The 24,291-nt window shown below is 44.1% G+C and overlaps 4 protein-coding genes across 4 annotated transcripts; 3 read left to right on the top strand and 1 right to left on the bottom strand.

Moving 5' to 3' along the window:
* Nucleotides 1-1,250: 1,250 nt before the first annotated feature.
* GL218_09341 (Conidial yellow pigment biosynthesis polyketide synthase) lies at nt 1,251-10,917 on the top strand (the record flags this gene model as incomplete). Its single annotated transcript, XM_033586175.1, has 6 exons — nt 1,251-1,892; nt 1,991-8,645; nt 9,853-9,868; nt 9,952-10,023; nt 10,161-10,273; nt 10,379-10,917. The coding sequence occupies 6 exons, from the start codon at nt 1,251-1,253 to the stop codon at nt 10,915-10,917; spliced, it is 8,037 nt and encodes a 2,678-aa protein (XP_033439756.1).
* A 2,958-nt stretch (nt 10,918-13,875) lies between these two features.
* GL218_09340 (uncharacterized protein) lies at nt 13,876-15,379 on the top strand (the record flags this gene model as incomplete). The annotated part of the gene is made up of 2 exons (XM_033586174.1): nt 13,876-14,377; nt 14,436-15,379. The coding sequence occupies 2 exons, from the start codon at nt 13,876-13,878 to the stop codon at nt 15,377-15,379; spliced, it is 1,446 nt and encodes a 481-aa protein (XP_033439755.1).
* A 4,236-nt stretch (nt 15,380-19,615) lies between these two features.
* GL218_09339 (uncharacterized protein) lies at nt 19,616-21,046 on the top strand (the record flags this gene model as incomplete). The annotated part of the gene is made up of 1 exon (XM_033586173.1): nt 19,616-21,046. The coding sequence occupies one exon, from the start codon at nt 19,616-19,618 to the stop codon at nt 21,044-21,046; it is 1,431 nt and encodes a 476-aa protein (XP_033439725.1).
* Nucleotides 21,047-21,610: 564 nt separating this feature from the next.
* GL218_09338 (uncharacterized protein) lies at nt 21,611-22,265 on the bottom strand (the record flags this gene model as incomplete). Its single annotated transcript, XM_033586172.1, has 2 exons — nt 21,611-21,664; nt 21,756-22,265. 2 exons carry the CDS (start codon nt 22,263-22,265, stop codon nt 21,611-21,613), a joined length of 564 nt encoding a protein of 187 aa, XP_033439726.1.
* Nucleotides 22,266-24,291: the final 2,026 nt, after the last annotated feature.

Here is a 24,291-nt window from a genome sequence, read left to right as displayed (position 1 = left end):
GCATTTATCTGTCAGCCAGCCACAGCTTTACGGCCTAAGCCGTTGATATGGGCTTCGCATGAAACAATGATAAATATTAGTTAGGCTCTTAAGCTGAGTCCTACTAAAATTGCTTATTGCGTAAAGTCAACATCGCTTTTCAATAGACCATCCCTATATATTTCGTATAGTTTATATGATGTTTCCGGTAGCTTCAGATTAATCTACCGGTATGATATAGCATCGGATACTAGATCGACTTCGAAGTACCCGAAACCATGTCTGATGGGTTTCAAAATATAGTACGTAAAGGAGAAATGACGACAAAGACAATGCATAGAGCGTTCAGAAGCAGTTCTACACCCTTGGAATCCGGAAACTAGTGTAAAATAAACCCGAAATCCTTCTTGGTTGAGTAACTCCTAGAGGATGACAGTAAGATGAAAGAAAAAGGCTCAAATAGTATTGTTAGCGGAGTTTTTATCAAACATATCCTTGGACCCTAGCACCTAGGACTGGTATTGCAACTTGATTCGTACTTACCTATCCACTCTAGCTCATTAGGTTCTTGCGGATATCATTTCTCTGTCCAGGATCGTTCGCGTACGACTTCCACACATGCTATCTCTTATCTTGTGTTGCTCACTAGTAAAGCCTTGAATATGTGTAGCGGTTAACGATTTTCCGCCTTTATGTTCTTCCATATTGCGCGATCTTCATACATCCCTCCTTAGCGGGCCATAGACCTACACTTACGATCCATTAGCACATACACGTTGTGAAACACAGTACCCAAGATAAGCTGGCAGTCCGATGTAACTACTTTACCTTTCTCCAGGGCCGAAGGTAACGTAGGTTAGTCACAAGCTGAATATAGGGTGGCACTTTACCCGACCTAGCCTTACCGTCTTTATCGCCCTACCTTATACCTTACTATATCTATTGCTTGACCTTAGATTCTAGATCCGGAATTTTCAAAACATGTGCGGCCGGATAGTCTCTTGCTCATTTCCTTACATGATATAATAGAGACTTCAGTGGTAACACAATTTAACTTATTTCCTTTATTGTTGGCCAATACTCCCTCACCACCAGAACACATTGGTGTAGCGCCTTCATATATTCTAGTTTCAGACTTGGAATCCTGTATTATTATTAGACGTGCTGTGGGCGTGATTGTCCTATAGGTCACTCACACGAACGCGGATTTCAACACTTCATCTGACAATTCTAATTCAACTTTCCTTCAACAACATTCATCGACGACCACCATGATCGATATGGGAGACCGTCTAAGAGGCCCTTTCTCTGGACCCACGATCCTGCTATTCGGTCCGCTCGCTTTGTCTTTCAACGAGGTGTCTTTCGGCCAGGTCCGTAAAATAGTAACCGATAACGACGAGTTCCGGTGGGCTATCGACACCGTTTCCGAGTTCCCTCAAATATGGAAGTCTCTCACCACTTTTATTCCCAGCCTCAAGACCGCGTCGGCACTTGATCAACTGGAGGACCTGAGTGGTGCCTTTCGAACAGGGCGGCCACTCGAAATTTCCTTCGCTCTTCCGAATAAACTTCTCATCCCACTGGTTATCATTTCCCATCTCACCCAATACGCCACATTTCTGTGTAGCAGAACTGAGGGGCAACACATTGACCCATTCAATGCATCCGGATCAGACAGAGAGACCCTCGGACTTTGTACCGGACTTCTGAGTGCCTTCGCTGTTTCTAGTACAGGCAACAAGGAAGACTTTAAGAAGTATGCCGCCGTCGCTGTGCGATTAGCCATGCTAATCGGCACTGTCATCGATGCCCAAGACGAGGTTGCCGAGCCCTCAAAGTCCCTTAGTGCTATATGGAACTCTGTAGGAAGTGGCGAGGAGCTGCAACGTATTATGAAGGGCTTTCCAGGGGTGAGTCCAACTTTACTTATCACACCAATGGGGGAAACTCCTTAGAGTGTCACTGTCATCCCCCTTTTTGTTGCTTTATGTCTAATTTGACGGTCCAGACGTACATTTCAGTTAACTATGATGAGAACCGCGCCACCATCACAACGAAGGCTTCGGCTATTCCCAAGTTGCAACAACAGCTGAGGGGTGCTGGGCTTATCGCTTCGGAAGTTGGTCTTTATGGACGCTTCCATGCTGACATCAATATCGAGAAGTTGGTATTACTCACAGAGTTTGTTGACACTCACGTCGAGTTCCAGTTCCCAGATGCTACATCAGGCCTTGTGCTTCCCACCCGGTCAAACTGCGGAGGCGAACTAATCACGCGGGGTCCGCTGCACCATCACGCGTTACAGTCCATCTTAACAGAGGCACCACGGTGGTTTCAAACCATGTCCACTGTCCGTGATAATGTTCTGAAAAACAAGGACTCGTACATATTATCCTTCGGCCCTGAGCGCGCCGTGCCGCCATCAATTTTTCGTGATCTCAATTCTCAGGTATTACATATGGCTGATTTGGAGAGCACGGCTTCGCGATGCGATGCCTTCTCTGAGATCGATCTGCGACCATTCTCCGATAATGACGTTGCCGTTGTGGGTATGTCAATCAAAGTGGCCGGCGCCGAGACCTTAGATGACTTCTGGGACCTTTTGGTCTCCGCCAAGTCACAGCACAAGGAAGTACCAAAAGAGCGTTTTTCTTTCGAAACTGCTTTCCGCGATGTTGACCCCAAGAGAAAGTGGTTTGGAAACTTTATCGAGAACTACGACAAATTTGACCACAAATTCTTCAAGAAGACCCCTCGGGAAAGCTCAAATATGGATCCTCAGCAGCGTCAGTTCCTCCAGTGCGCCTACCAAGCTCTAGAACAGTCCGGCTATTTTCATTCTCCAGAGCCAGACACCCAAATAGGTTGCTTTGTTGGCGTCTGTTCCCGCGATTATGATTGTAATATCGCTTGCCATTCGCCTAATGCATTTTCTGCCACTGGTAATCTACAGAGTTTTATCTCTGGTAAGGTTAGCCATTATTTTGGTTGGACTGGTCCTGGCTTAACGATCGATACGGCTTGCTCCTCTTCAGCTGTAGCTATCCATCAAGCCTGCCGTGCGATAATCACCGGAGAATGTACCGCTGCCCTTGCTGGTGGCACCAATATTCTCACCAACCCCTTATGGTTCCAAAATCTAGCCGGGGCATCATTCTTGAGCACAACTGGCCCATGTAAACCATTCGATGCTAAGGCAGATGGTTACTGCAGAGGCGAAGGAGTAGCTGCAGTATACCTAAAGAAACTATCTGCTGCTGTAGCTGATGGTGATCAGATCCTTGGTCTCGTCGCAGCAACAGGTGTGCAGCAAAATGAAAACTGTACTCCTATCTTCGTCCCGAATTCACCGTCTCTTGCGGATCTATTCCAAGCCGTTACTAAAAGGGCTCGACTCCACCCCTCTCAAATATCAGTTATCGAAGCCCATGGCACCGGTACCTCCGTTGGTGACCCGGCCGAGTACGATGGCTTACGACAAGTGTTGGGTGGCCCTGCTTCTGGGCGGAATAACGATATTCTTCTAGGATCGGTGAAGGGCCTCGTCGGCCATACTGAGGCCACGTCAGGGGTCGTCTCCATGATAAAAGTCATGCTTATGATCCAAAAAGGGATGGTCCCGGCCCAACCTGGCTTCACTTCTATGAATCCGGCGATTGGGGCAACCCCAGCCGATAAAATGAGTATCCCTACGAGTTTACAAAGTTGGGACACCAAATTCCGAGCTGCCTTGATCAATAATTACGGCGCCTCCGGTTCCAACGCTTCAATGATCCTCACGCAATCCCCATTTATTAATACCAATATAACAAAAGATACCTCAAAGGTTCCGATCAGTGTCAAGTATCCATTTTGGCTCGCTGGTTTAGATGATCAGAGTCTCCGTCGGTATAGTAAGGCTTTCCGCAAGTTTCTCATCAAAGAAAATAACCCGGCAACGGACTTCTTCCTATCTAATATTTCTTTCAACTTGGCCCGTCAGAGCAACCGATCTCTTGACAAGGCAGTCCTTTTTAGCGTGCGTTCAATAGAGGAACTTGACCAGAAGCTAAGTTCTCTGGAGAGAGGGGATTCCGGCATAACACCCATTGCCCGGCCTAGTCCCAAACCTGTTGTGCTCTGCTTTGGGGGTCAAGTATCGACTTTCGTAGGTTTGGATAAAGGCATGTACGAAAGAATAGCTGTTCTGCGAAAACATCTAAATAATGTCGATGCGGTCGTTCGTCTGAATGGCGCAAGGAGTATCTTCCCTGGAATATTCGAAAATTCACCTATCAAGGATACTGTCCAGTTGCAGACGATGCTCTTTGCTATTCAATACTCCTGCGCACGATGTTGGATAGAATCGAGGATTAAGCCTGTAGCAGTGGTCGGCCATAGTTTTGGCGAACTCACTGCGCTCGCCATCTCGCAGGTGCTCTCACTAGAGGACGCTGTGAAATTGATAGTACACCGTGCGACGCTTGTCCGTGATGCCTGGGGCAGTGAAAAGGGCGCCATGATGGCTGTAGAGGCTGACTTGGACGATATTGAGAAACTACTTTCGGAGTCGAACGGCAAAGTTCCGCAAGAGAAACCCGCAAGCATTGCCTGCTACAATGGACCACGAAACTTTACTCTAGCCGGTTCTGTCGCAGCAATTGACGCAGTTGCTGCTACTATCTCACCGTCGCTGAGATCGAAGAGATTGAATGTAACAAATTCGTTTCATTGCACCCTCGTTGATCCTCTGATTGAGGCCTTGGAGCAAGTTGGGAAGACGCTTACATTTCGTAAGCCGTCTATTCCCATAGAAAGAGCTTCTGAGTTCCCTAATCAGGAGAGGTACACAGCCAAGTTCGTTGCCGATCATATGCGTCATCCTGTCTATTTCGGTCATGCCATTGAGCGACTCTCTAAGCAGTATCCATCTGCCATTTTCTTGGAAGCTGGTTCCAACTCCACCATTACCTCTATGGCGAGTCGTGCGCTTGGTAGTCCCGGTGATATTCACTTCCAAGCTATTAACATCACGAATAGTGATAAAGCGTGGGATAACCTAGTTGATGCGACCGTAAACTTGTGGAAGGCTGGTGCAGCTATACAGCACTGGGCGCACCAGACTGCCCAGACGAAAGAGCATTCTCCTCTTCTGCTACCACCATACCAATTCGAGCAAGCAACCCACTGGCTAGAATTTAAGGTGCCTCCCAAGATAGCCACGGCTTCTCCGGCACACGCGACTGGTCCGGAAAAGGGGAGGCTCCCAGATAACCTCCTAACCTTTGTTGGCTATCAGGATAGTAAGAAACGGATTTCCAAGTTTAGGGTGAATACTATGATCTCTAAGTATGAGAGACTCGTTGTTCCTCACGTTATCGCGCAAACTGCGCCCATCTGTCCAGCTACCGTGCAGCTTGACCTCGTCATCGAGGCTGTTCGTGGTATTCGATCGGATCTGGAAACAGCTAAACTGGAGCCACAGATACATATCGTAGAAAACCAGTCACCCATTTGTATCAACCCAGCACGGGCTGTTTGGATTGAGCTGGAGGAGGAAGGAACAAGTAAAAATCCATCCTGGAACTTTCGGGTCTTCAGCACGGACGTGCCTCAAGGAGCTGCTAAGACTCTGCATACGACGGGTAGAGTTACCTTCTACTCAACAGAAGATTTAACATTGAAGCTGGAGTTCGCGCGTCTTGAGCGACTTATTGGACACGCTCGCTGCGTTGAGCTGTTGCGGAGTGGTGATGTTGACGAAATCCTATCGAATAAAAACATATACAAAATATTCTCAGAGGTTGTTGACTACGGTGAAGATTATCGCGGTCTCCAGAAGTTGGTAGGCTGTGGAAACCAGTCCGCTGGTCATGTTGTTAAGAAATACAATCCTGAGACCTGGCTTGATGCTCACTTAGCCGATAGTTTCTGCCAAGTTGCTGGTATTTTCGTTAACTGTATGACGGACAGAGCCTCATCTGACATGTACATTGCCAACGGCATCGAACAATGGATCCGCTCTCCCAAACTTCGTCCTGGCGATGCAAGACCGGACAGCTTCCATGTGCTCGCAACTCATCACCCTTCAGACAAGCAGTACCTCACCGACGTGTTCGTATTCCATCCGGACACCGGCGCGCTGCTGGAAGCTATCCTCGGAATCAGCTACGTGAAGATTCCCAAAGTCTCGATGAGTAAGCTCCTTTCGCGTCTTACCGCCGGAGGTGCTACAGCTGCTGGGCCATCCGAGCCAGCCAAGGTCGCATTGTTCGAAGCTGCACCTACGGAGATTGTTCCACCGGGTCCAGTCTCTACGAAGGGGTCCAAGCCACGAAAGGTTAAGAAGCAGTCGCCTAAGTCAAGTATAGTCCCCAAAGTTAAGGAGATTTTAGCCGACCTGTCTGGTCTCGAATTAGACGAGATCAAGGATGATAGTCAACTTGCTGATCTTGGCATCGACTCTTTAATGGGTATGGAGATGGCACACGAGATCGAGGCGGCTTTCAAGGTAACGCTGCCTGAAAGTGAGCTTATGGAGATTGTCGATATGCCTGGCCTGATGAAATGTGTGCAGAAGGCAGTAGGTGGAGATTCCGCTAGCGAGACAAGTGAGCAAAGCGAAGATGATACTTCCAGCGACAGTGATGCCAGGTCGTATAGCATTAGCGAAACATCGTCAGGGCATCCAACCGGTCTGACAACTCCAGCAGCTGATTACGACAAGGATTCATACGACGTTCTAAGTGCTTGTGATGAAGAGTTGAAGCTTCCTTTCGCCACGGTTATGCAGGCCTTCAACGAAGTGAAAGCTCTGACAGATGACAAAATCGCTGAACATGGGCAGGTCAACTATTTTGACACGGTGATGCCATTACAGACAGATATGTGCGTCGCACTCACACTCGAGGCATTCGATCAGCTCGGACAACGTCTTCGCGAGGCGAAACCAGGGGATAAATTCAGTCGAATTTCCCATCCGAAGGAGCATGGTCGTTTAGTTGACTATCTGTACCTAATGCTAGAGAAGGAGGCTCACATTATCAATGTTAGCGGCGACACTATTACCAGAACTACCACGGCAGCGCCGGTAAGGCCGAGTAAGGAGATTCTACAGGAGTTACTAGCACGTTTCCCCGATCAGGCAACAGCCGATAAACTTACATTTTACACTGGATCAAACCTCGCAGAGGTCCTGAAAGGAAAGACTGATGGTATCAAATTGATCTTTGGTACTCCTGAGGGGCGTGAACTCGTCTCTGGCTTGTACGCAGAATGGCCTTTAAATCGGTTGTTTTACAAACAGATGGAGGACTTTCTTGCAAGACTCTGCTCGAAGCTTGATATGAACGAGGGCCCGCTTAAGATTCTTGAGATGGGCGCAGGCACTGGAGGTACAACCAAGTGGCTCGTCCCCCTCTTAGCTTCATTGAACGTGCCAGTCGAGTATACATTTACCGATCTTGCACCGTCGTTCGTAGCCGCCGCACGGAAGAAGTTCAAACAGTACCGGTTCATGAAGTTTAGAGCTCACGATATCGAACAGGCGCCGGCCGATGAATTAATTGGAACCCAGCACATTGTTATTGCTAGCAATGCTGTTCATGCCACCCATTCTATTGCTGTTTCCGGAAAGAACATCCGCAAAGCACTACGGCCTGACGGGTTTCTTATGATGCTTGAGATGACCGGTACATTGTATTGGGTCGACATGATCTTTGGATTATTCGAGGGTTGGTGGTACTTCGACGATGGGCGTACTCATGCCGTCACACACGAGCTTAGATGGGAGAAGGATCTTCAAGCCGTTGGTTATGGACATGTCGACTGGACGGATGGGGACCGGCCAGAAAATAAATGCGAGAAGCTGATTATCGCGATGGCTTCGGGTGAGAGGTGCGAACGGTCCCCAATTCCCTCCTCTCTACCTAACAAGAGTCTATCAGCTGACCTGGTGGCACGGCAAAAAGTGGTCGATAAGTACGTTCGGGACTTGACCGATGGCTTCTCGGCTGGTCTCGAGGATGCATCGTGGTCCAGCATCTCGAAAACGAGTCCGAGTGGGAAAACAGTGCTGATCACGGGTGCAACTGGTAGCTTGGGATCACACTTAATTGCCCAATTCGTAGAATTAGCAGACGTCACTCGCGTTGTCTGCTTAAACCGACGCAGAGGAACCGACCCGGAAGAACGTCAAAAACAAGCCCTCATCAAAAAAAGCATCTCCTTATCCGACAAAGCTATCAGTAAGTTAAGCGTCTTCGAGACAGATATGGCAAAACCCAACCTTGGCCTACCTATCGAGGACTACAAAAACATTGTCGATAGCGTCACTCATATTGTCCATAATGCGTGGCTTATGAATGCGAAGTGGCCACTTCGTAATTTTGAGACGCAGTTCCAAATCATGAAAAATCTCCTCAATCTTTCCCGCGAGATTTCTATTCGGCGCGCTCTAGGTACCAAAGTCACCTTCCAATTCATTTCATCCATCGCTACTGTTGGTCACCGACCCATCTGGTCAGGCGAGCCAGTAGTCCCCGAGGAACGCATGACGATCGAGTCGGTGTTGCCTACAGGATACGGCGATGCCAAATACATCTGCGAACTCATGCTTGATGAGACGCTACACAAGCATCCTGATCGTTTCCGTGCTATGGTGGTCCGACCAGGGCAAATAGCAGGTTCGAGTATAAGTGGTTACTGGAATACTATGGAACACCTTTCTTTTTTGATCAAGTCTTCTCAGACGCTGAAAACGCTACCGGATTTCGATGGCCTACTTTCCTGGACACCGGTTGATGAGGTCGCTGGCACACTTGCTGATCTTGTTCTTCTCCCCGAAGATAAAACGCACTACCCTATATACCACGTTGAGAACCCAGTTCGTCAACCATGGAGAGAGATGACTCCCATATTAGCTGACGCTTTGAACATACCACAACAAAATATAATTCCTTTCAAAGAGTGGGTGCAACGCGTTCGGGAACACCCCAGACAAATTGAGGGACCCGAGGGCGAGAACCCAGCGTTCTTATTAATCGATTTCCTAGACGATAATTTCTTTCGCATGTCCTGTGGTGGCCTCTTACTTGATACTATTAAAGCTCGAGAGCATTCGAAAACCTTAGCAAATACGGGACCCGTTGGTGAAAGTACAGCCAGAGGATATATTCAGAGCTGGAAGGATATAGGATTCCTAAGTCAATGAAATGATTTCTCATGTAAGAGCTGGAACTCTGGGTGTTGTAGAATTAGGTAGTACATAATTTATAGTTTCATTTTTTATTTAGTTTTCATATCTTTCGCGAAATCGTGATTTACACCGTTTAGTGTAAATAAACTCTTATATTTAGGTTAATGAATTGTTGTATTTGTTGTTGTTTTTAGAAATTATGGGTTTCCATTTGACTCATCATCGCACGCAGGTACGAAAGATACATAGGTACCTTTAGTATGTACATAGATACCTGTACCCTGTCCCTGTAGGGTACCTTACTTCGTCACGTGAAAGCAAACTATCTCATACATTTTTCGGGATTCAGGCAATCACAGCTGAGGTTGATCTTCGGCAATAGTTTACCCCCCCACCTTGATAGCTTAAGTAATTCGGTTGATTGGGTGACGCGAATTTGCGATTTTTGATTGACAGCACGCTGGAGTTATAGAACCATCGCCGCGCCAGCGACATCAATTTCCATTTTCTTCCTTAACCAAAATAAAAATCCACAAGTCAAACGTCCCCGTTCTATCCCGCTATTTCCGCAACCCAATACTCAATTTCTACCGTTCCTTGGTCCAAAACGTCCTCTTGCATCATTTATTTTCCTTTCTGACACGTTTTTTCTTCGCGTCTTCCATACTAATTAATCCTTAACTATACCTAAATAGACATGGGTGAATCTCGGTGAGTGATGACCTCACATCTATTAGGCACCCTTAAGTCCTAAAGTGAAGATTCCTAACTAACGCTCCATCGCTCCTATGTAGTCAAGAGCTGGTAGCATGGCTGAACAGCCTTCTTCAGCTAAACATCACCAAAGTTGAACAATGTGGTACTGGGTAAGAATATCCTTGCGCTTTAACTATTTTACCCCTCCCCCGCCAAACAATACCCAAGCTATGTATGCTATTATGAGTGGTGTTGAATATTGTCAACACAAGATTTGAGCTAACCTTATATCCCTTGACTTTTACAGTGCCGCTCTCTGCCAGGTCTTCGACAGCATCTTCCTCGATGTACCCATGTCGCGTGTCAAATTTAATGTAAACACCGAATACGCTTACATCCAGAACTTCAAGGTCTTGCAAAGTTAGTTTTCCCCTTCTTCTACCTTACCCGTTTTTCCGTCTGTATCATATCTAAAGACTGCTATTATCATGGATCCATTCATGTACTAACTTTCCTTATTTCTAGACACATTCGCCAAGCACAATGTCGACAAGCCCATCCCTGTCGAAGCCCTCTCCAAATGCAAGATGCAAGATAACCTTGAGTTCTTACAATGGACCAAGAGATTCTGGGACCAGTATTATCCCGGCGGAGACTATGATGCTGTTGGACGAAGAAAGGGTGCTCCCCTTCCTGCCGGTGGAGCTGCTGCGCGAGCCACTGGGGGCGCCGGATCAGCTGCGGCACGAAGAGGTGGTACGACTCCCACAACCGGACCCCGCGTACCCAAGGCTGGTGGCGGTGGTGCCGCTTCAGCTGCCCTGATCCAAGAGAACGCGACATTGAAGGAGACAGTTGTCGGCCTTGAGCGCGAGCGAGACTTCTATTTCAGCAAGTTACGGGATATAGAACTCTTGATTCAACAGGCTGTCGACGAAGATCCCGAGATCGAGAAGCAGGAAGATGGACTTATCAAACAGATCCAGACGATACTATACTCGACCGAAGAAGGCTTCGAGATTCCCGCCGAAGGAGAGGCACTGGACGACCAAGAGACGTTTTAAAGCTTGCAAGAGTGACAAAACAACAAGAAAGTGATAAATAGCCATCAGCTAGGAGGTCGGTAGATGACCATGAATTAATATTGGAGCGGCTGGTATGGTGAGCCAAAATGGACAAGACGATGCGGGTGCTGAAGAAGAGATGCATCTAAAACGGTGTCATTAAAAAGCCCTCGGTTCTCTTATTCATTCAGTTTACATCATCTCAGGAATGGGATCCCGGATTCCTGGCAGTACTAGAAGACATTGTCCACTCTAGACTAATATACCCGCTTGACTCAAGGGTGTGATGCCTAGAGATCTGATGATAGATATTAACACAGACAAAAATTTTTTTTTCTTATGGAAGGTATTTGTTCACGTATTTGTTCACCTAATTACATCTTTACTTCGTACCTAATCTAATAGTATTTCTACATACTTTATTCTAAGTTGCGACCACTCCCTCCCTCCCTCCCCCCCTATAATAAGGTTAACTAGCTGCATATCTCGGGCAACCTCGTACATAATAGGTACCTGTCTATTATTTTTGCAACTTCCCTAAGAAACACGATTACTTTGAATTTGTTATGGGTTAGGGTGGTTCTACCTAAGGTCGTCCTTCCTATTTACAACTTCCTATAACTAGCATTATTATGGTACATATCTTTCCACTACATACCTACATAATGTATCTATCTCTTCCTCCACAGTTATAAAAACTTACCTTAGGTACATAAGGTAACTATTTTTAACTACATATCCTCCTTTTTAGCTCCCCGATGGATCGCAACGTGTGACATCACCATCAGCACCGTCGCTACAATGGCGCCGACAAGTTACCCTAATGATACGAATAACGCCGAAGCTCGCAAGCCTGTAGCACTTGCGTCTATAACCAAACATGCTTTGCAAAAGAATACTCATTCGCAGCGAAGTTCTTTGCGTAGAGCTATTCGAGAAAGTCTGCTAGACTTATCAGCCGTAGCAACTGTCACCACTCCTCCCCCTAATTCTCAAGCATTATTTCTCCCTTCGCCGTCGTTAGCACCATCTACCTCAACATCGCGCATTAAAACCACTACACAGCGAAGCTCTTTACGTCGAGCACTCAAAGAAAGCTTGCGTGATGTCACCGCTATTAGTACCACTCCCCCACCAACCCTATCGCCGACACCGCCAATAACTCCTAGATTCATGTCAGCCAAAAGCTCTACTTCATCGTCACCATCTTTGCTAGGAAATACGCCGGAAACGCCCATGACACCTTCCTCGATATCGCCGCTGAATTCTACTGCCAGATCATCGCCTGGTTCGGCTTCAACTCCCGCTCCCACTTTCCTCTCCCCATTACAAAGCAACAGGAAGTCCACAATATTGCAGAAGCGGCACCTAAGACAGCTAGGAAGAAAGCTCGAGTGTTTAAATACCAAGGAAAGCGACGGTTTAGGACACACTAGGACTGATAATGGAGATGAGCAGAGTAAACATTCTGAAGTGGTGGACAAGACTGATATCAACGGCATCCCTACATCTCGCAAGGGTTGGTATCGCGTGCGGTCCATCATCACTGAGGCACACGACCAAAACGGTCATCTCATCTACTTCGTCGACTGGGAGGGCCACGACCCTCGCACTGGGACCGGCTGGCCAGGATCCTGGGTATGTTTGCTTTTATCTACCAGACTTGTATTTCCCTTTACTCCAGAATTTCCAATCAACCTCAAAATAAAAACTAATACAGATATAATATTTAGGTTAACTCGAAGAACGTCTCGGATGCTGCAATTCGTGAGTGGCAGGACAAGCGAACCAAATAGGATCCTGATAAGAAGATGGTCTTACATCAAACAATGCCTATTTCGATTATGCTATATATATCTTGCTCCATATCTTGCTTATCAGCTAACTATCGAAGCCCGAAACCGAGATACGACGAAAGAGGGGATTTATCGAGACGCAGTTTATTATGTATCTTCGAGTAGCCAGGAATTTTACATTTCTTAGTCGAACGGACTAAACCAGTTAGCATACAATACGATGTTGTTGCATGCAAAATTGAGTACCTAATATATAAAAATCAACAGAAATTTTTGCTAATAAACTAGGAAATTTATTGAATCATGTGTACCAAATAATTGCAACTGTTCCTACCAGACGAAAAAGCTTTTACGCGCATATGTAACAATTGCTTAGGTACCTTTAATGCCAACTCAGGGGTTAACCCATACTCACCAATGAAAAGGTTTATTTTTACTCCAAAAATCCTGTACGAGACGATATTGACAACACTCTTTATCAGAAGCTACATGTTACCAATGTAGAATCCAACGCGTCTTGAGTTGGGTCGTATGTTATCAGTGCATGGCCGCTGCATAATAATGACAACTCATCAGGGGTAGGATAAAGGGGTTGAAGATTCCTTAGACAGTTTCCTGTTGGGTATCGATACAATGGGACCACATCTATCATAAAACCAGAGTAACGTGTTGCCTTCATATGAAGATTTGTGACATCAGGAAGTATTCTGGAGATTTCCTACCTCTATAATATAATATAGATGTTTCCCAGAGCCCAAACCATTCCTACCTAGAAGATAGTTACCGTTATTTCAAGGCTGATATGATAGCTGATTTCTTTGTAAGCCATGCTGTCAGAGACGTCAAGAATTGGACTAGGATCTCCATTGCTACTGTCCAGCCTCAGATATCCTATACTATGGTGAGAGCTTCGTATATCACAATTACTCCTCTCGGTTTCTGGTAAACACCTTCACAAAATTTCTTAAAAAAGTTCGCCCTACCTGCCAGCCTCATTAGGAAAAGTGTAAGGGATGTCCACATCATCCAAGAACGGTTCTTATTGGCGGGACACAAACCATCGGCTTCCTGATTCGGCGGTGCCACCCCGTTCCCGCAAACTTCTCCGATCTTGGTCTATTTGTTTGCGCAACACCATAATGCGAGTGCGGCCCAAGCGGCCATGGACTCGGATTCTAATTACGATTCGTGGAAATACTTACCGTTCGAGCTAGGCGAATGTGAAGACCTCGAGAACTATGAGCCGGGAGGTTTCCACCCGGTGCATCTCGGTGATGTGTATGATGAACGCTACCGAGTCATCCACAAGCTCGGGTCTGGCGGTTTCTCTACCGTCTGGCTTGCTCGAGAAACCATCACGAATCGATGGGTCGCCTTGAAGATCGTTGCCGCTAGAGACTCACCTACGTACGAAGACCGTTCCGTGATTACGAGCAATCCCAGCATTGCCGGGTCTCGTCTTTTTGTCACAGTTGATCGGCAGTTCTGGATCGACGGTCCAAATGGCCGACATCTTTGTCTCGTACTTCCGGTTTTAGGCCCGGACTTGTCTAAGATTTCTAGGGGAATCTACTCGAGAATAAAACCAGCATTTGCCCAGGAGGTATCTCTCCAGGCAGCTCTGGCTCTTATACAGCTCCATTCAAACGGGCTTTGCCATGGAGGTAAGTCAATCGCCGACCCCGGTTGGATATACGAAGATTCGCACGCTAATCCAATAAGACTTTACTACGAGCAACATAGCGTTACGCCTCATTAACGAGTTTGACTCGTACGAGGAGGATCACCTACTTGAACTTTTTGGAAGTCCTCAAACTACGCCCCTTCGAACCTACTCCGAGGATCCCCCAGGACCTCACGGACCCGAATACATTGTGGTCCCCTTAGACTTCTGTTCTTCAGCCACCAACGTTCTTAGCAGCGAAATATGTATCATAGATTTTGACCAGTCATTCACAATCACATGTCCGCCGCTGGAACGGCCTGGGATACCGGCGAAGTATCTAGCACCAGAAGTTACGGTCGGACGACCCGCAAGCCCAACATCGTATATTTGGGCTCTGGGATGCGCCATCTTTCGGATCCGGTCAGGCGACGACCTTTTCTTTGACTACGACACCGATACCCCGGCCGATGCGCTTAGGCAGATTGTTAAAGCCCTAGGTGAGCTTCCTGAGGAGTGGAAGCAGACTAAGTTTGACGAGGAGGGGTTTGCCGTTTTCGACGGGGAGGGCGAGCTATTCTGGAATTTGGAAGAGACGCGGCCATTGGAGGACCGAGTACGAGGGATTATTGATGAGCCACCTAGTCTATTTATAAACCGTCTAGGAGAGGCGGTTAATCCCACGGACGAGAAACCGGGGGCTGCTATGTTTGACGATGATGCCGCTCTCAGGGAACCCTACTCGCCCGCGTTCAGCTCGATTATATGGAAACCAACGGCAGTATGTGTCGCCGGCAACTACTTCATAGCGTACTCGGATGAGTTGGATGGCATACTCGGAGCGTTCCCAAGGATATCGGAACTCGAGGCGTCGTTGCTGGTCGACCTTTTATCGAAAGTTTTCACGTATGATCCAGGGACGCGGCTTAAAGCGGAAGAGTTAGTTACTCACCCTTGGTTTCATTTACCTATAGCCTCTAAGTCAGGGGTAGATTTAAAGTAGTCTGGTAACCAATGTTAGAGGATTTCAATAATAAAATGTGTTTATGCTTTATCATTAAATTGCTTTGGCTGTTTTTTGGGCACGCTTTTTGTGTAGTCGATATTTAGGTACCTATTTATTTATTTAAAATTGCATGTTAAATATCCATATGCCAAACTTTTTTATTTCATTTTAAGTCCTAATTTAAAAACATCGGTGCTTAATCGCGATTGCGTAAAAGATCTTCCCCATGGGGATCTTGATCTCGAAGCTTGGCAAGATGACTACCCCAGAACTAGCGATTCAACAACAAGGAGCAAGATTACGCTCATTAGCTAATCCCCAATTCGGGAAAGCTGCTTTCATCAGCACTCCTCCTGTTGAGTTGCACAGTCCCAGTGGTCTGGATGAATGCAGCTACAGGTATAGGGGTATATTCCCTCTGTTTAAGTTCGTTGGGCCAGTGGAGAGGGGACAAACCGTCACGTTCCATGGTACTATTCAGAACGAATGCTACGCTAGACCGGCAGTACGAATACGGAGAAGAAACATATAATAAGCCCGGTTATATAGGTAGGTATCTATATAGAAACCATCTCCTTTTCCTGGTATACATATACATACATATGCACTGCCATGTACCTACCTATATGTGTCCAACCGCTGCTAAAAAGTAGCAGTGGCAGGCTGCGAGGTGACCTTTCTAATCTGTAAGTCCGTCACATTCGCTTCGTGCCAATAGCTGGAGAGGCATGGGTTCGGTTGGAAGAAGGTCGATGGAAGCGAAAATGGAAGATTCCCCTTTTAGACGACTAGGATCCCGAGGGTCCATTCATCCATTTCTTATTTTCTTTCCCGTTCTCTCTTTTTCTTATTATACACCTTTTCCGACCGCATGACCTTTAGAATTTTACCCTCTTGGAAGTGATACTGACGACCAACATGCTGACGATTGGCTCCTTCGGGAAGAACCTAATAGAAATTCATCAATTGGCTTGGAGTTGGTAGAGATTCAATACGCTAAGAAGCGTGTTCACACTTGACTGGCATCCAATATAGTACTCTTATTCTCTCAGATCGCTCTAGCTAATATAGTATGAGGTATGCAAGAAATACCTATGTGGTCACCTCAATTGATTCTCGTTAACTTCTTACCAAGAGTGAAGATGTTGGAATTGGGGGATAATATAAAAGCATGTATATACCTACATACATAATATTAACATCCCCGCTCCTTGCTCCTTTCAAACGATGCTCCCTGTTCCCCATCACCCCAGATCTATTCTCATGCCCACTTATACCCTGGAGCCTAGGCATGGGTTCAATTTAGTGCTATCCTTGTTTCGATACATCGTTGAGCTTGAGCATTTTCTCGATGTTAGTCGTTGATTCGCCAAACCCTAGAGCGTCAGAAACAATTGAGGTCTGGGTCATAAGGGAATAAGAAACGTGGTCCCCAGACTACCTAACCTATTGTATTTCCGCAAGGTACTAGGTACCAGGAGGTACTAAACACATAACTACTACATACCTATGGTTGTCGATCTACACACATACAGCGTGACATTAGTTTTTATAGAAACAGAAATGTCGATCGTGTTCACATTTATACTTGATTTAATTGGCTACGAGCCCGCTATTAATATATCATCTTTACCTTCTTGAACATTGTCTCCATGGTGGTACCGGCACAGAATCTTGTACGGAGCTCCTAGCTCTCCCAGCAGACGGGATTGACTACTAATCCTGGTATGTGGATATACTGCTGCAAACAGTAGCTGAATGTTATGTGCTGCTGCTTATTCGAGGCACAGCATCACATACGACGATATTCCGCTGTTTGCCTAAGCCGAGAATGATAAAAGTACCACGTCGTAAGCTCGTGTCTTCGTGACGGCGAGGATTGGATGGGGTAGGATGTGGGGAAAAGAAAAAAGAACGGGCCTCGGCAGGGCTACATACAATGTAGTAGCAGAAGCCCAACCAGTAGACGATCCCGAGTTTGCTCTCTGGCAAACTCCGGAAATCAGCCCGCTCGGAATGTCTCCCTGTCTCCGTACTGTACATAGACATTATACATAGACATTATATCCCCGAAGAGGGGAAAACGAACATCGAGCTGGCTCTACATACTATGTATAATTGGACCTGGTTGTCGCTAGGAAAAAGGATATGGGGAGAATGGTACATAGTTAGCATGTTAGCATCATTACCCGTTCGTGCGTCTTGTCCCGTCCTTGCAGAGAATTAGTCGTGGTTAGATTTGGTGAGTCTAATACCAATTCGTTGACCGTCTTGTTCCATTACGAAAGGAAAACAAATGCATACAACCTCTGGGCTATACTAGAAGCCAGACCGGTAATATAAGAGGCGCACTAATAAGAAAAAGGTGCTGACAATCTTACGACGTATTCTACACATACCTTGGTATGTACGGTAAGTCGTATGTGAAGCAACATGCAGTCTCCTGAACTATTCCTGAATGCTTTCGTTAACTACCCCAGGTATTCTTCAACTTTCACTGTAGTTGTTAGCGTTCGGCTTTCGCAATGCCTGCATCTCTTAAAGCCGCGCGTTGTACAGTACATACACCTATATGGACGGATGTGACCTTACGGGTTACCTGCCCATACCTATTCTATTCCAAGTCCCTGCATGCGTACCACTTTGTACCTCAATATTTTCGACTTATGAACGAAGAGGGAAAATAAAGAAAAAAAGACGTGTCACCAATAGAGAAATGGAACATCGGGACTATGTCAATTTGATCGTTTGGCGCTCGTTCATGATTGATTTGCCCCCCCATCATACGATTTTAGCTCTCGCATTCCCTCTTCTGAGATCGATCCCCGGCTCTCGTTTTCTTTATTTTCAGCCACTCACACGACGCCCTTAACCTCACCCACATGATTCGGTCTTCACGTGTATAATACTCCAGAGGCTCTCTCCGGCAAACTAATCCCTGTATTCTATATACATACGTTAGGTACATACATACTTACCTATTCACACCTTATGTATTAAGGTCCTACCAGTCGAAACTCCTCAACTTCAAACAGCGAACAGCCGCTCTCCCACCGGACGAGGAAACCCTCGCTAGCATCTGTCATCTGACAAGCCACCACCATACCTAACCCATCATCCGCTGACGCTGACGACGACTTCGGTCCTTCTTAATTGACAATCTGCTTAAGGCCGTATTATATGTGATATGTATGTACATACTTAACATAGCTGTCTTTCCCCTCCCCTATTGAACTTCGCGAAAAGGACTAGTTAAACTAACAGAACTAACAGTCCTAGTTCATCACGATCCTAGCTAGCTAGCCACCTCACGTCCAATCCATATGTACTCTTTCTCTTTCTCTCTCACCCATGTCCGCAGGATCTGCGCCTCGTGCCACTTGCAGCAATGGCCCTAGCAATAGCCTAGGATAGGTAGGTAATTCGTAGCTAATACCCTGGGATACCTAAACTAGCCTGACTAGCCTGATGCGTATACTAGAACCGCACGTAGCATTTGTAGCTCAACGCCGAAGCAAGAAGAGGGAAACACAAGACGCACACATACCTACAACATACCGTCCGGTACCAACTGTCGGGATCTTCCCGCCCCCGAAAATATCCACCAGCATTATTTATGTATGTACTAAGATTGCCTTCCCCGGGTTTAACGCAGGTGACGATCTTCAGCGTCCCGTTCCTCTCTCTTATTAAGCCGCCTAGCCAATCTCGCCGCCTCGGTCCATTCTCCTTCCCATCACTCTCCACATAAGTTGCAATACACCACTATTTTGCATACCCTCATATAGCATAATAAAGTCGACATTGACAATTTTAGCTATCTAGGTAACTTACAGGAACTAATACTGCCTTGTACAGAAAACGACAACGTGCTTCGGCTAGTACTCCCGTATAGCGTCGACCGTATTTCGACTTTGATGAAGCGTCACGGTCTGCAATATTTTGGATTCTCTCATCCACGGCACATCTACATTAATCGTACATTAATACGTTTATTAAGGATTCGCAGCGGTGGGTGCATCAAGCTGCATAACTCCTTAGGACCTCATATATCCTTAAGCACTACGACGGCACGGAGAACTATCTACGCGATCATGACACACTTCCCAACCTGAGCCAGATCCTTTCCCTCCTCTCTTCGACATCATCCGTGTTGATCTATTCATTCAACAGCACTCAACCCCCTTCATTATAGTCATAGGAGGGTTTTAGCACCAGCCGAGTAGGGTTACTATGGTCGTTAAGTTAGATGCGCACCAGACGTCCCTGGAGCCCTTTGGATTGCCCTGGTCCTCTTGTCACGCATGTCATTCGGATGATGATCCGGGCCTAGGTAATAGTAGCAGGTCGCGCTACTTTCGGGTCAGTGCATCGGCGCCCAATTCACCGCCAAGCGTTGTCCGGATACTCAAGGCCGGGGTCAACGGTGGTAGTGGGAGTGAGACGAGCAGTGAAAGCAAGAGCCAGGATCATGCTAGTCGCAGGGTTGCTAGTTCAAGCTCTCGCTTGGCCAAGATCCAAGTAGAGCTTCAACCGTGCAGGTCTCGGATTTCAGCTGCAGTGTTATCAGCGGAGGGCCGACCGAAGCCCAAGAAGGCGAACTCGGCCCCGGTAGTTTTACAATCCCAGTCTGGAACCGGCGATGAAGCCCAAGAAGAGCATAGTAGTGATGTGGCCCCAACATCTAGGGTCAACTCACTTCAACCCCTGGTAGCAACGGCGTTAAACGCCGTAGTGTCAAATGAAGAGGGAAGGGAAAGGACGTTATTCTGCTTCCCCCGTGAGGCGTTCGTCCCGTCTTCCCTTGTCCTCCGGCCTCCTAAGCGCGGCCGCGCATTGCACGATGTTGACGGGCCCGGAACGGGTAGTCTTCCGTGTAAGAAGCGGCGATTGCGACTGCACCTTGTAACGAGTAGGCTATCGCAGCCATACTCGTGGCCGGCGACGCACATTCTGAACCGCGAAAGCGGGGACGACTCTCCCGTGCTCAACCGATTCCTCAAGCTCGCCGCCATTGGCTCTCTAAAGAGAGCCGGTCACCAAAGCGGGCTAATCCGCAAGGCAGCCATTCTCAATAGAGTGAGGATTGGAGTGCGGCAAGCTGCTGTGCTGAGGGGTCACACGGTGATCGCGGGAATGGCGGCTAGGGGAAACTCGCTGAGCCATGGTTTACAGCTAGTGACGACGTCTAATAGCTTAACAGGAGCCCGGTTTCCTGGCCACGCGCCTAACCCTTACGATCACCCAATACCTCCAGCTTGGCGACCACATACAACATCATTCCAGCCCTCGTCTTTTAGTTCAAGCCCTCCAGACCGGGAAGATTCTACGAATCAAGAAGGTAGTCCCGAGAAAAGGAGTCCTAGCCCAGGGGCGACTTGCCCATCTCCCCCATCGCGACCGAGTGTGCAGTTGAACCCACCAGATCCACCACCACTACATGTGGAAGAAGATGATGTGGCCTTCCCCTCTCCAGACCTTGAGACTCGATATGCAGATTTTTCGGATGATGATCTAGATGATGTATATGCAGATTTTGGGGTACTATTTGGCTCCAGTGCGCGGTCACCTGAGGATGGTAGTGGAAGCAGTGAAACAACTGGTGGTGAACATTTCTATGAGGAATACTTGGATGAGCTGGATGGAATACGATGGATAGCGTAAGGTACTACGCATGGGGTATTCGAACTGCTAGCGATTTGCATGATAAGTATGTTTTGGGCATTTTTGTAGCTGGCTGAAGGAAATTTGGTGTCAGGGTATCCGACAAGGGAAATAAGGAAATAACAGGGAAAATATATATCAGATGCATCGTCGTTATGGATAGAAGCATACCGCAGCCTCACGGCAGCTTCGGATGATCAAAAATTCAAATAATAGGCAACAAAGAAATAGTTTATGTTATAAGGTAGTAACTTGTCATATACCATGTTCCCTATGATGATTAGACGATCAGTAAATAACAAATTCTTCTCGTTGATTTTAAAAGCAAATTGGTAATAAGGGTGTCTCTAAGAGATTAGGATATGAACACTTAACGATTCTAACTGACAGCGTGGAATACGATATATGTAATATATGTGCTGGTATACTCTTGTATATGGGTTGGCTTAGGAATTGATAACGGCGGCGAGCTCGCTTAACAAGCATATAGGTCGCTTTTAAATGAATGATGCGTCTACATTCCTCCATATTTGAAACTTGAATAGGATCTAGATGGACATCCTTTTAGTCTGCAGCCTGAAGCTTTTTCTCGCGATCCAAAGCAATATCGATCATCGCCTAAGATAGGGGTCGAGCCAAAATGTGTCAGCATAAGGGGAAATATTTACACTTTGATTTAAACATCTCTCCCCGGATAGACTTCACCTACCTGGATGGCTTCTCGTTCCTCAGCGAATATGTCACCACGGTCAATACGCTCCCGCATATTATTCATAACGGTTTCACGGCTTCGGCCATTGACAAATACTACGTATCGTAATCCGGGGAATCGTACCTCATACTCCTCGTTCAGAGCTTCAAGCCTTCTAGCCTCTTCTTCTTTCTCGTCTGAGGTACCGGATGAGTTAAGATGTGCCTGTTCAGCCCGACTCTGTGCACTCTCTACTTTCTTCTCACCCAGACGCGGATGTGAGCCCAAGATTGCATGTAGCTCTGCTCTCGAGTCAGCAGTAGTTGGGCTTTCTGCGAGCTGAAATAGGAGACTTCCAACGTGTTCGATGAGAGACGAGTAAGATGAGAAAGGGGTGTTGCGGACCGCTGGAATGGCTAGGAGGTGAAGGTCTTGGGATGGTTCAAAAAGTACATTGAGTATGGACTTGATTGTGTTATCGTCAGCCCCTTGAAGTGAGACAATGGGTGGCAGAGTTGGAGAAGCCATTCCGTAAGGTCTTGCATATATGAATGTGGTTATGGATGAGCAAATTTGGAATAAGTTAAGAGATTCGAAAATTTATAACAGTAATGAATAGGTACCTCAGTTATTAAAATAATAATCCGTACTTCAGTTATCTTTATCTTTATTATTACTTGAGGAAGTTTCCACATAGTATGGAATACCTAATAGTTAGGTACCTGTTATTATGTTAAAAGTTGTAGTAATTGCACTTAGCAATAATTTGCTTCAATTTCAAACCATTGATTAATGGTGGGGGTTAAGGTGGGGTCAGATTACCGAATCTCGGGGAAGGCATTTGTACTACACTAACTAAGGTTTGTTTAGCTCAAATCTTCGGAGTACATACCTAGGTACATATGTACATATGCATGTACCAAGAAATCAGCCAGGCATATGATTTCATCAAGACAACCTTACCGCTCCAAGGGGGTATTTGAAAATGCTTACAGTAATTATATCACATCTTTGAAATCATTTCAGGCTAAATATATAAAAAAAATAACTTTAAATTTAATACGGTTTTAATATTGGTTACTATTTTTTATTATAAATAAATATTAAGATTTTAAAATTATATTATAATTATAATTATTATATAAGTATAAAAATTTTTAATTAAAATAATTTTAAATTTAAAATAATATTATATATTTATTATAATTATCGATAAATATAATTTTATTTATTAAATATTATATATATTTTTAATTAAATTTTAGATATTATAATATATTTAATCTTAATATAAAATTATTTATTTAAATTTATATTTTTAAATAATATTTATTTTAAATTAATAATAAATTTTATATATATTTATTTTAAAATTAAAATTCTTTTTTTATAATATTATTATATTTTTATAATATTATTTTATATATATAAAATTTAATTGTATTAAAAAATATAATAGTTATAAAATTATTTTATTTTTATAATATTAATTTATATATATAAAACCTAATTATATTAAAAAATATAATAGTAATAAAATCATTTTATTTTTATAATATTAAATTATATATATAAAACTAAATTATATTAAAAAATATGGTGGTTATAAAATAAGGTTAATATTTTAAATTTATATTTATATATAAAAATAATTATAATATTAAAAATATATTTATTATATAATAATTTTTTAAATTAGAAAAGTTATTTATATGTAAAAGTTATATTTAATTAAATTATTATTTACAATAATATTATATTATATATTAATAAACCATTTTATAATAAAATTATATATATATTTAATATATTATTATGCTTATTTTATTTAAATTTTTTATTTAATTATTTAATTTTTTATTTAATTTATTTAAATAATTATTATCTAATAATATTAATTTATAAATTAATTAAGATTAAGGATTTTTTTTATAAATTGATTGGTATAATTTTATTACGTTTTATTAAGTTTTATTTTATTATAATAGGTTTATAATTAGATTATTTATATTAAATAATAGTTTTAGGTTTATATTATACAAATTTATTTTATATTAATTGTTTATATAAGGCTGCAAAGTTGCAAAGTTGCGGTAAAATGAGATAAGTTTTTATAAACAGATTTTTACATTATTTTAGAAATTTTAAAAGGCATTCTTCAATATTTAAATATAAAATATGGTTTTATATTTAAAATATAATAAACCTAAAATTATTTTAATATAAAATATATAATAATATATTTATAAATAATTAATAGAATGTTAAAAATATTAGGTTGATATTATAGTATAGTAAATAATACCTGGTTTTTTATTACTTTAAAAAATCTAAAATATGTAGGTTTAAATTTTATTATAATAAATTTAATAACTTTAATTTTTATCTTTTAGTGTTTATATTTTTATATTATTTAAAATAATTAAATATATAAATAAATAATATATAAGAAGATTAATATATATAAATATATATAAATAATTATTTAAATATATATATAAAAAAATACTTTAATAAGTAAATAAATATATAAATATATATATATATATATTAA

The sequence above is a fragment of the Daldinia childiae genome (genome assembly GCF_008694065.1).
Source record: "Daldinia childiae strain JS-1345 chromosome Unknown Scaffold18, whole genome shotgun sequence".
Taxonomy (NCBI): Eukaryota; Fungi; Ascomycota; class Sordariomycetes; order Xylariales; family Hypoxylaceae; genus Daldinia; species Daldinia childiae.
Note: the sequence above shows the minus strand (reverse complement) of the source record. Positions and strands in the feature narration are given on the sequence as shown.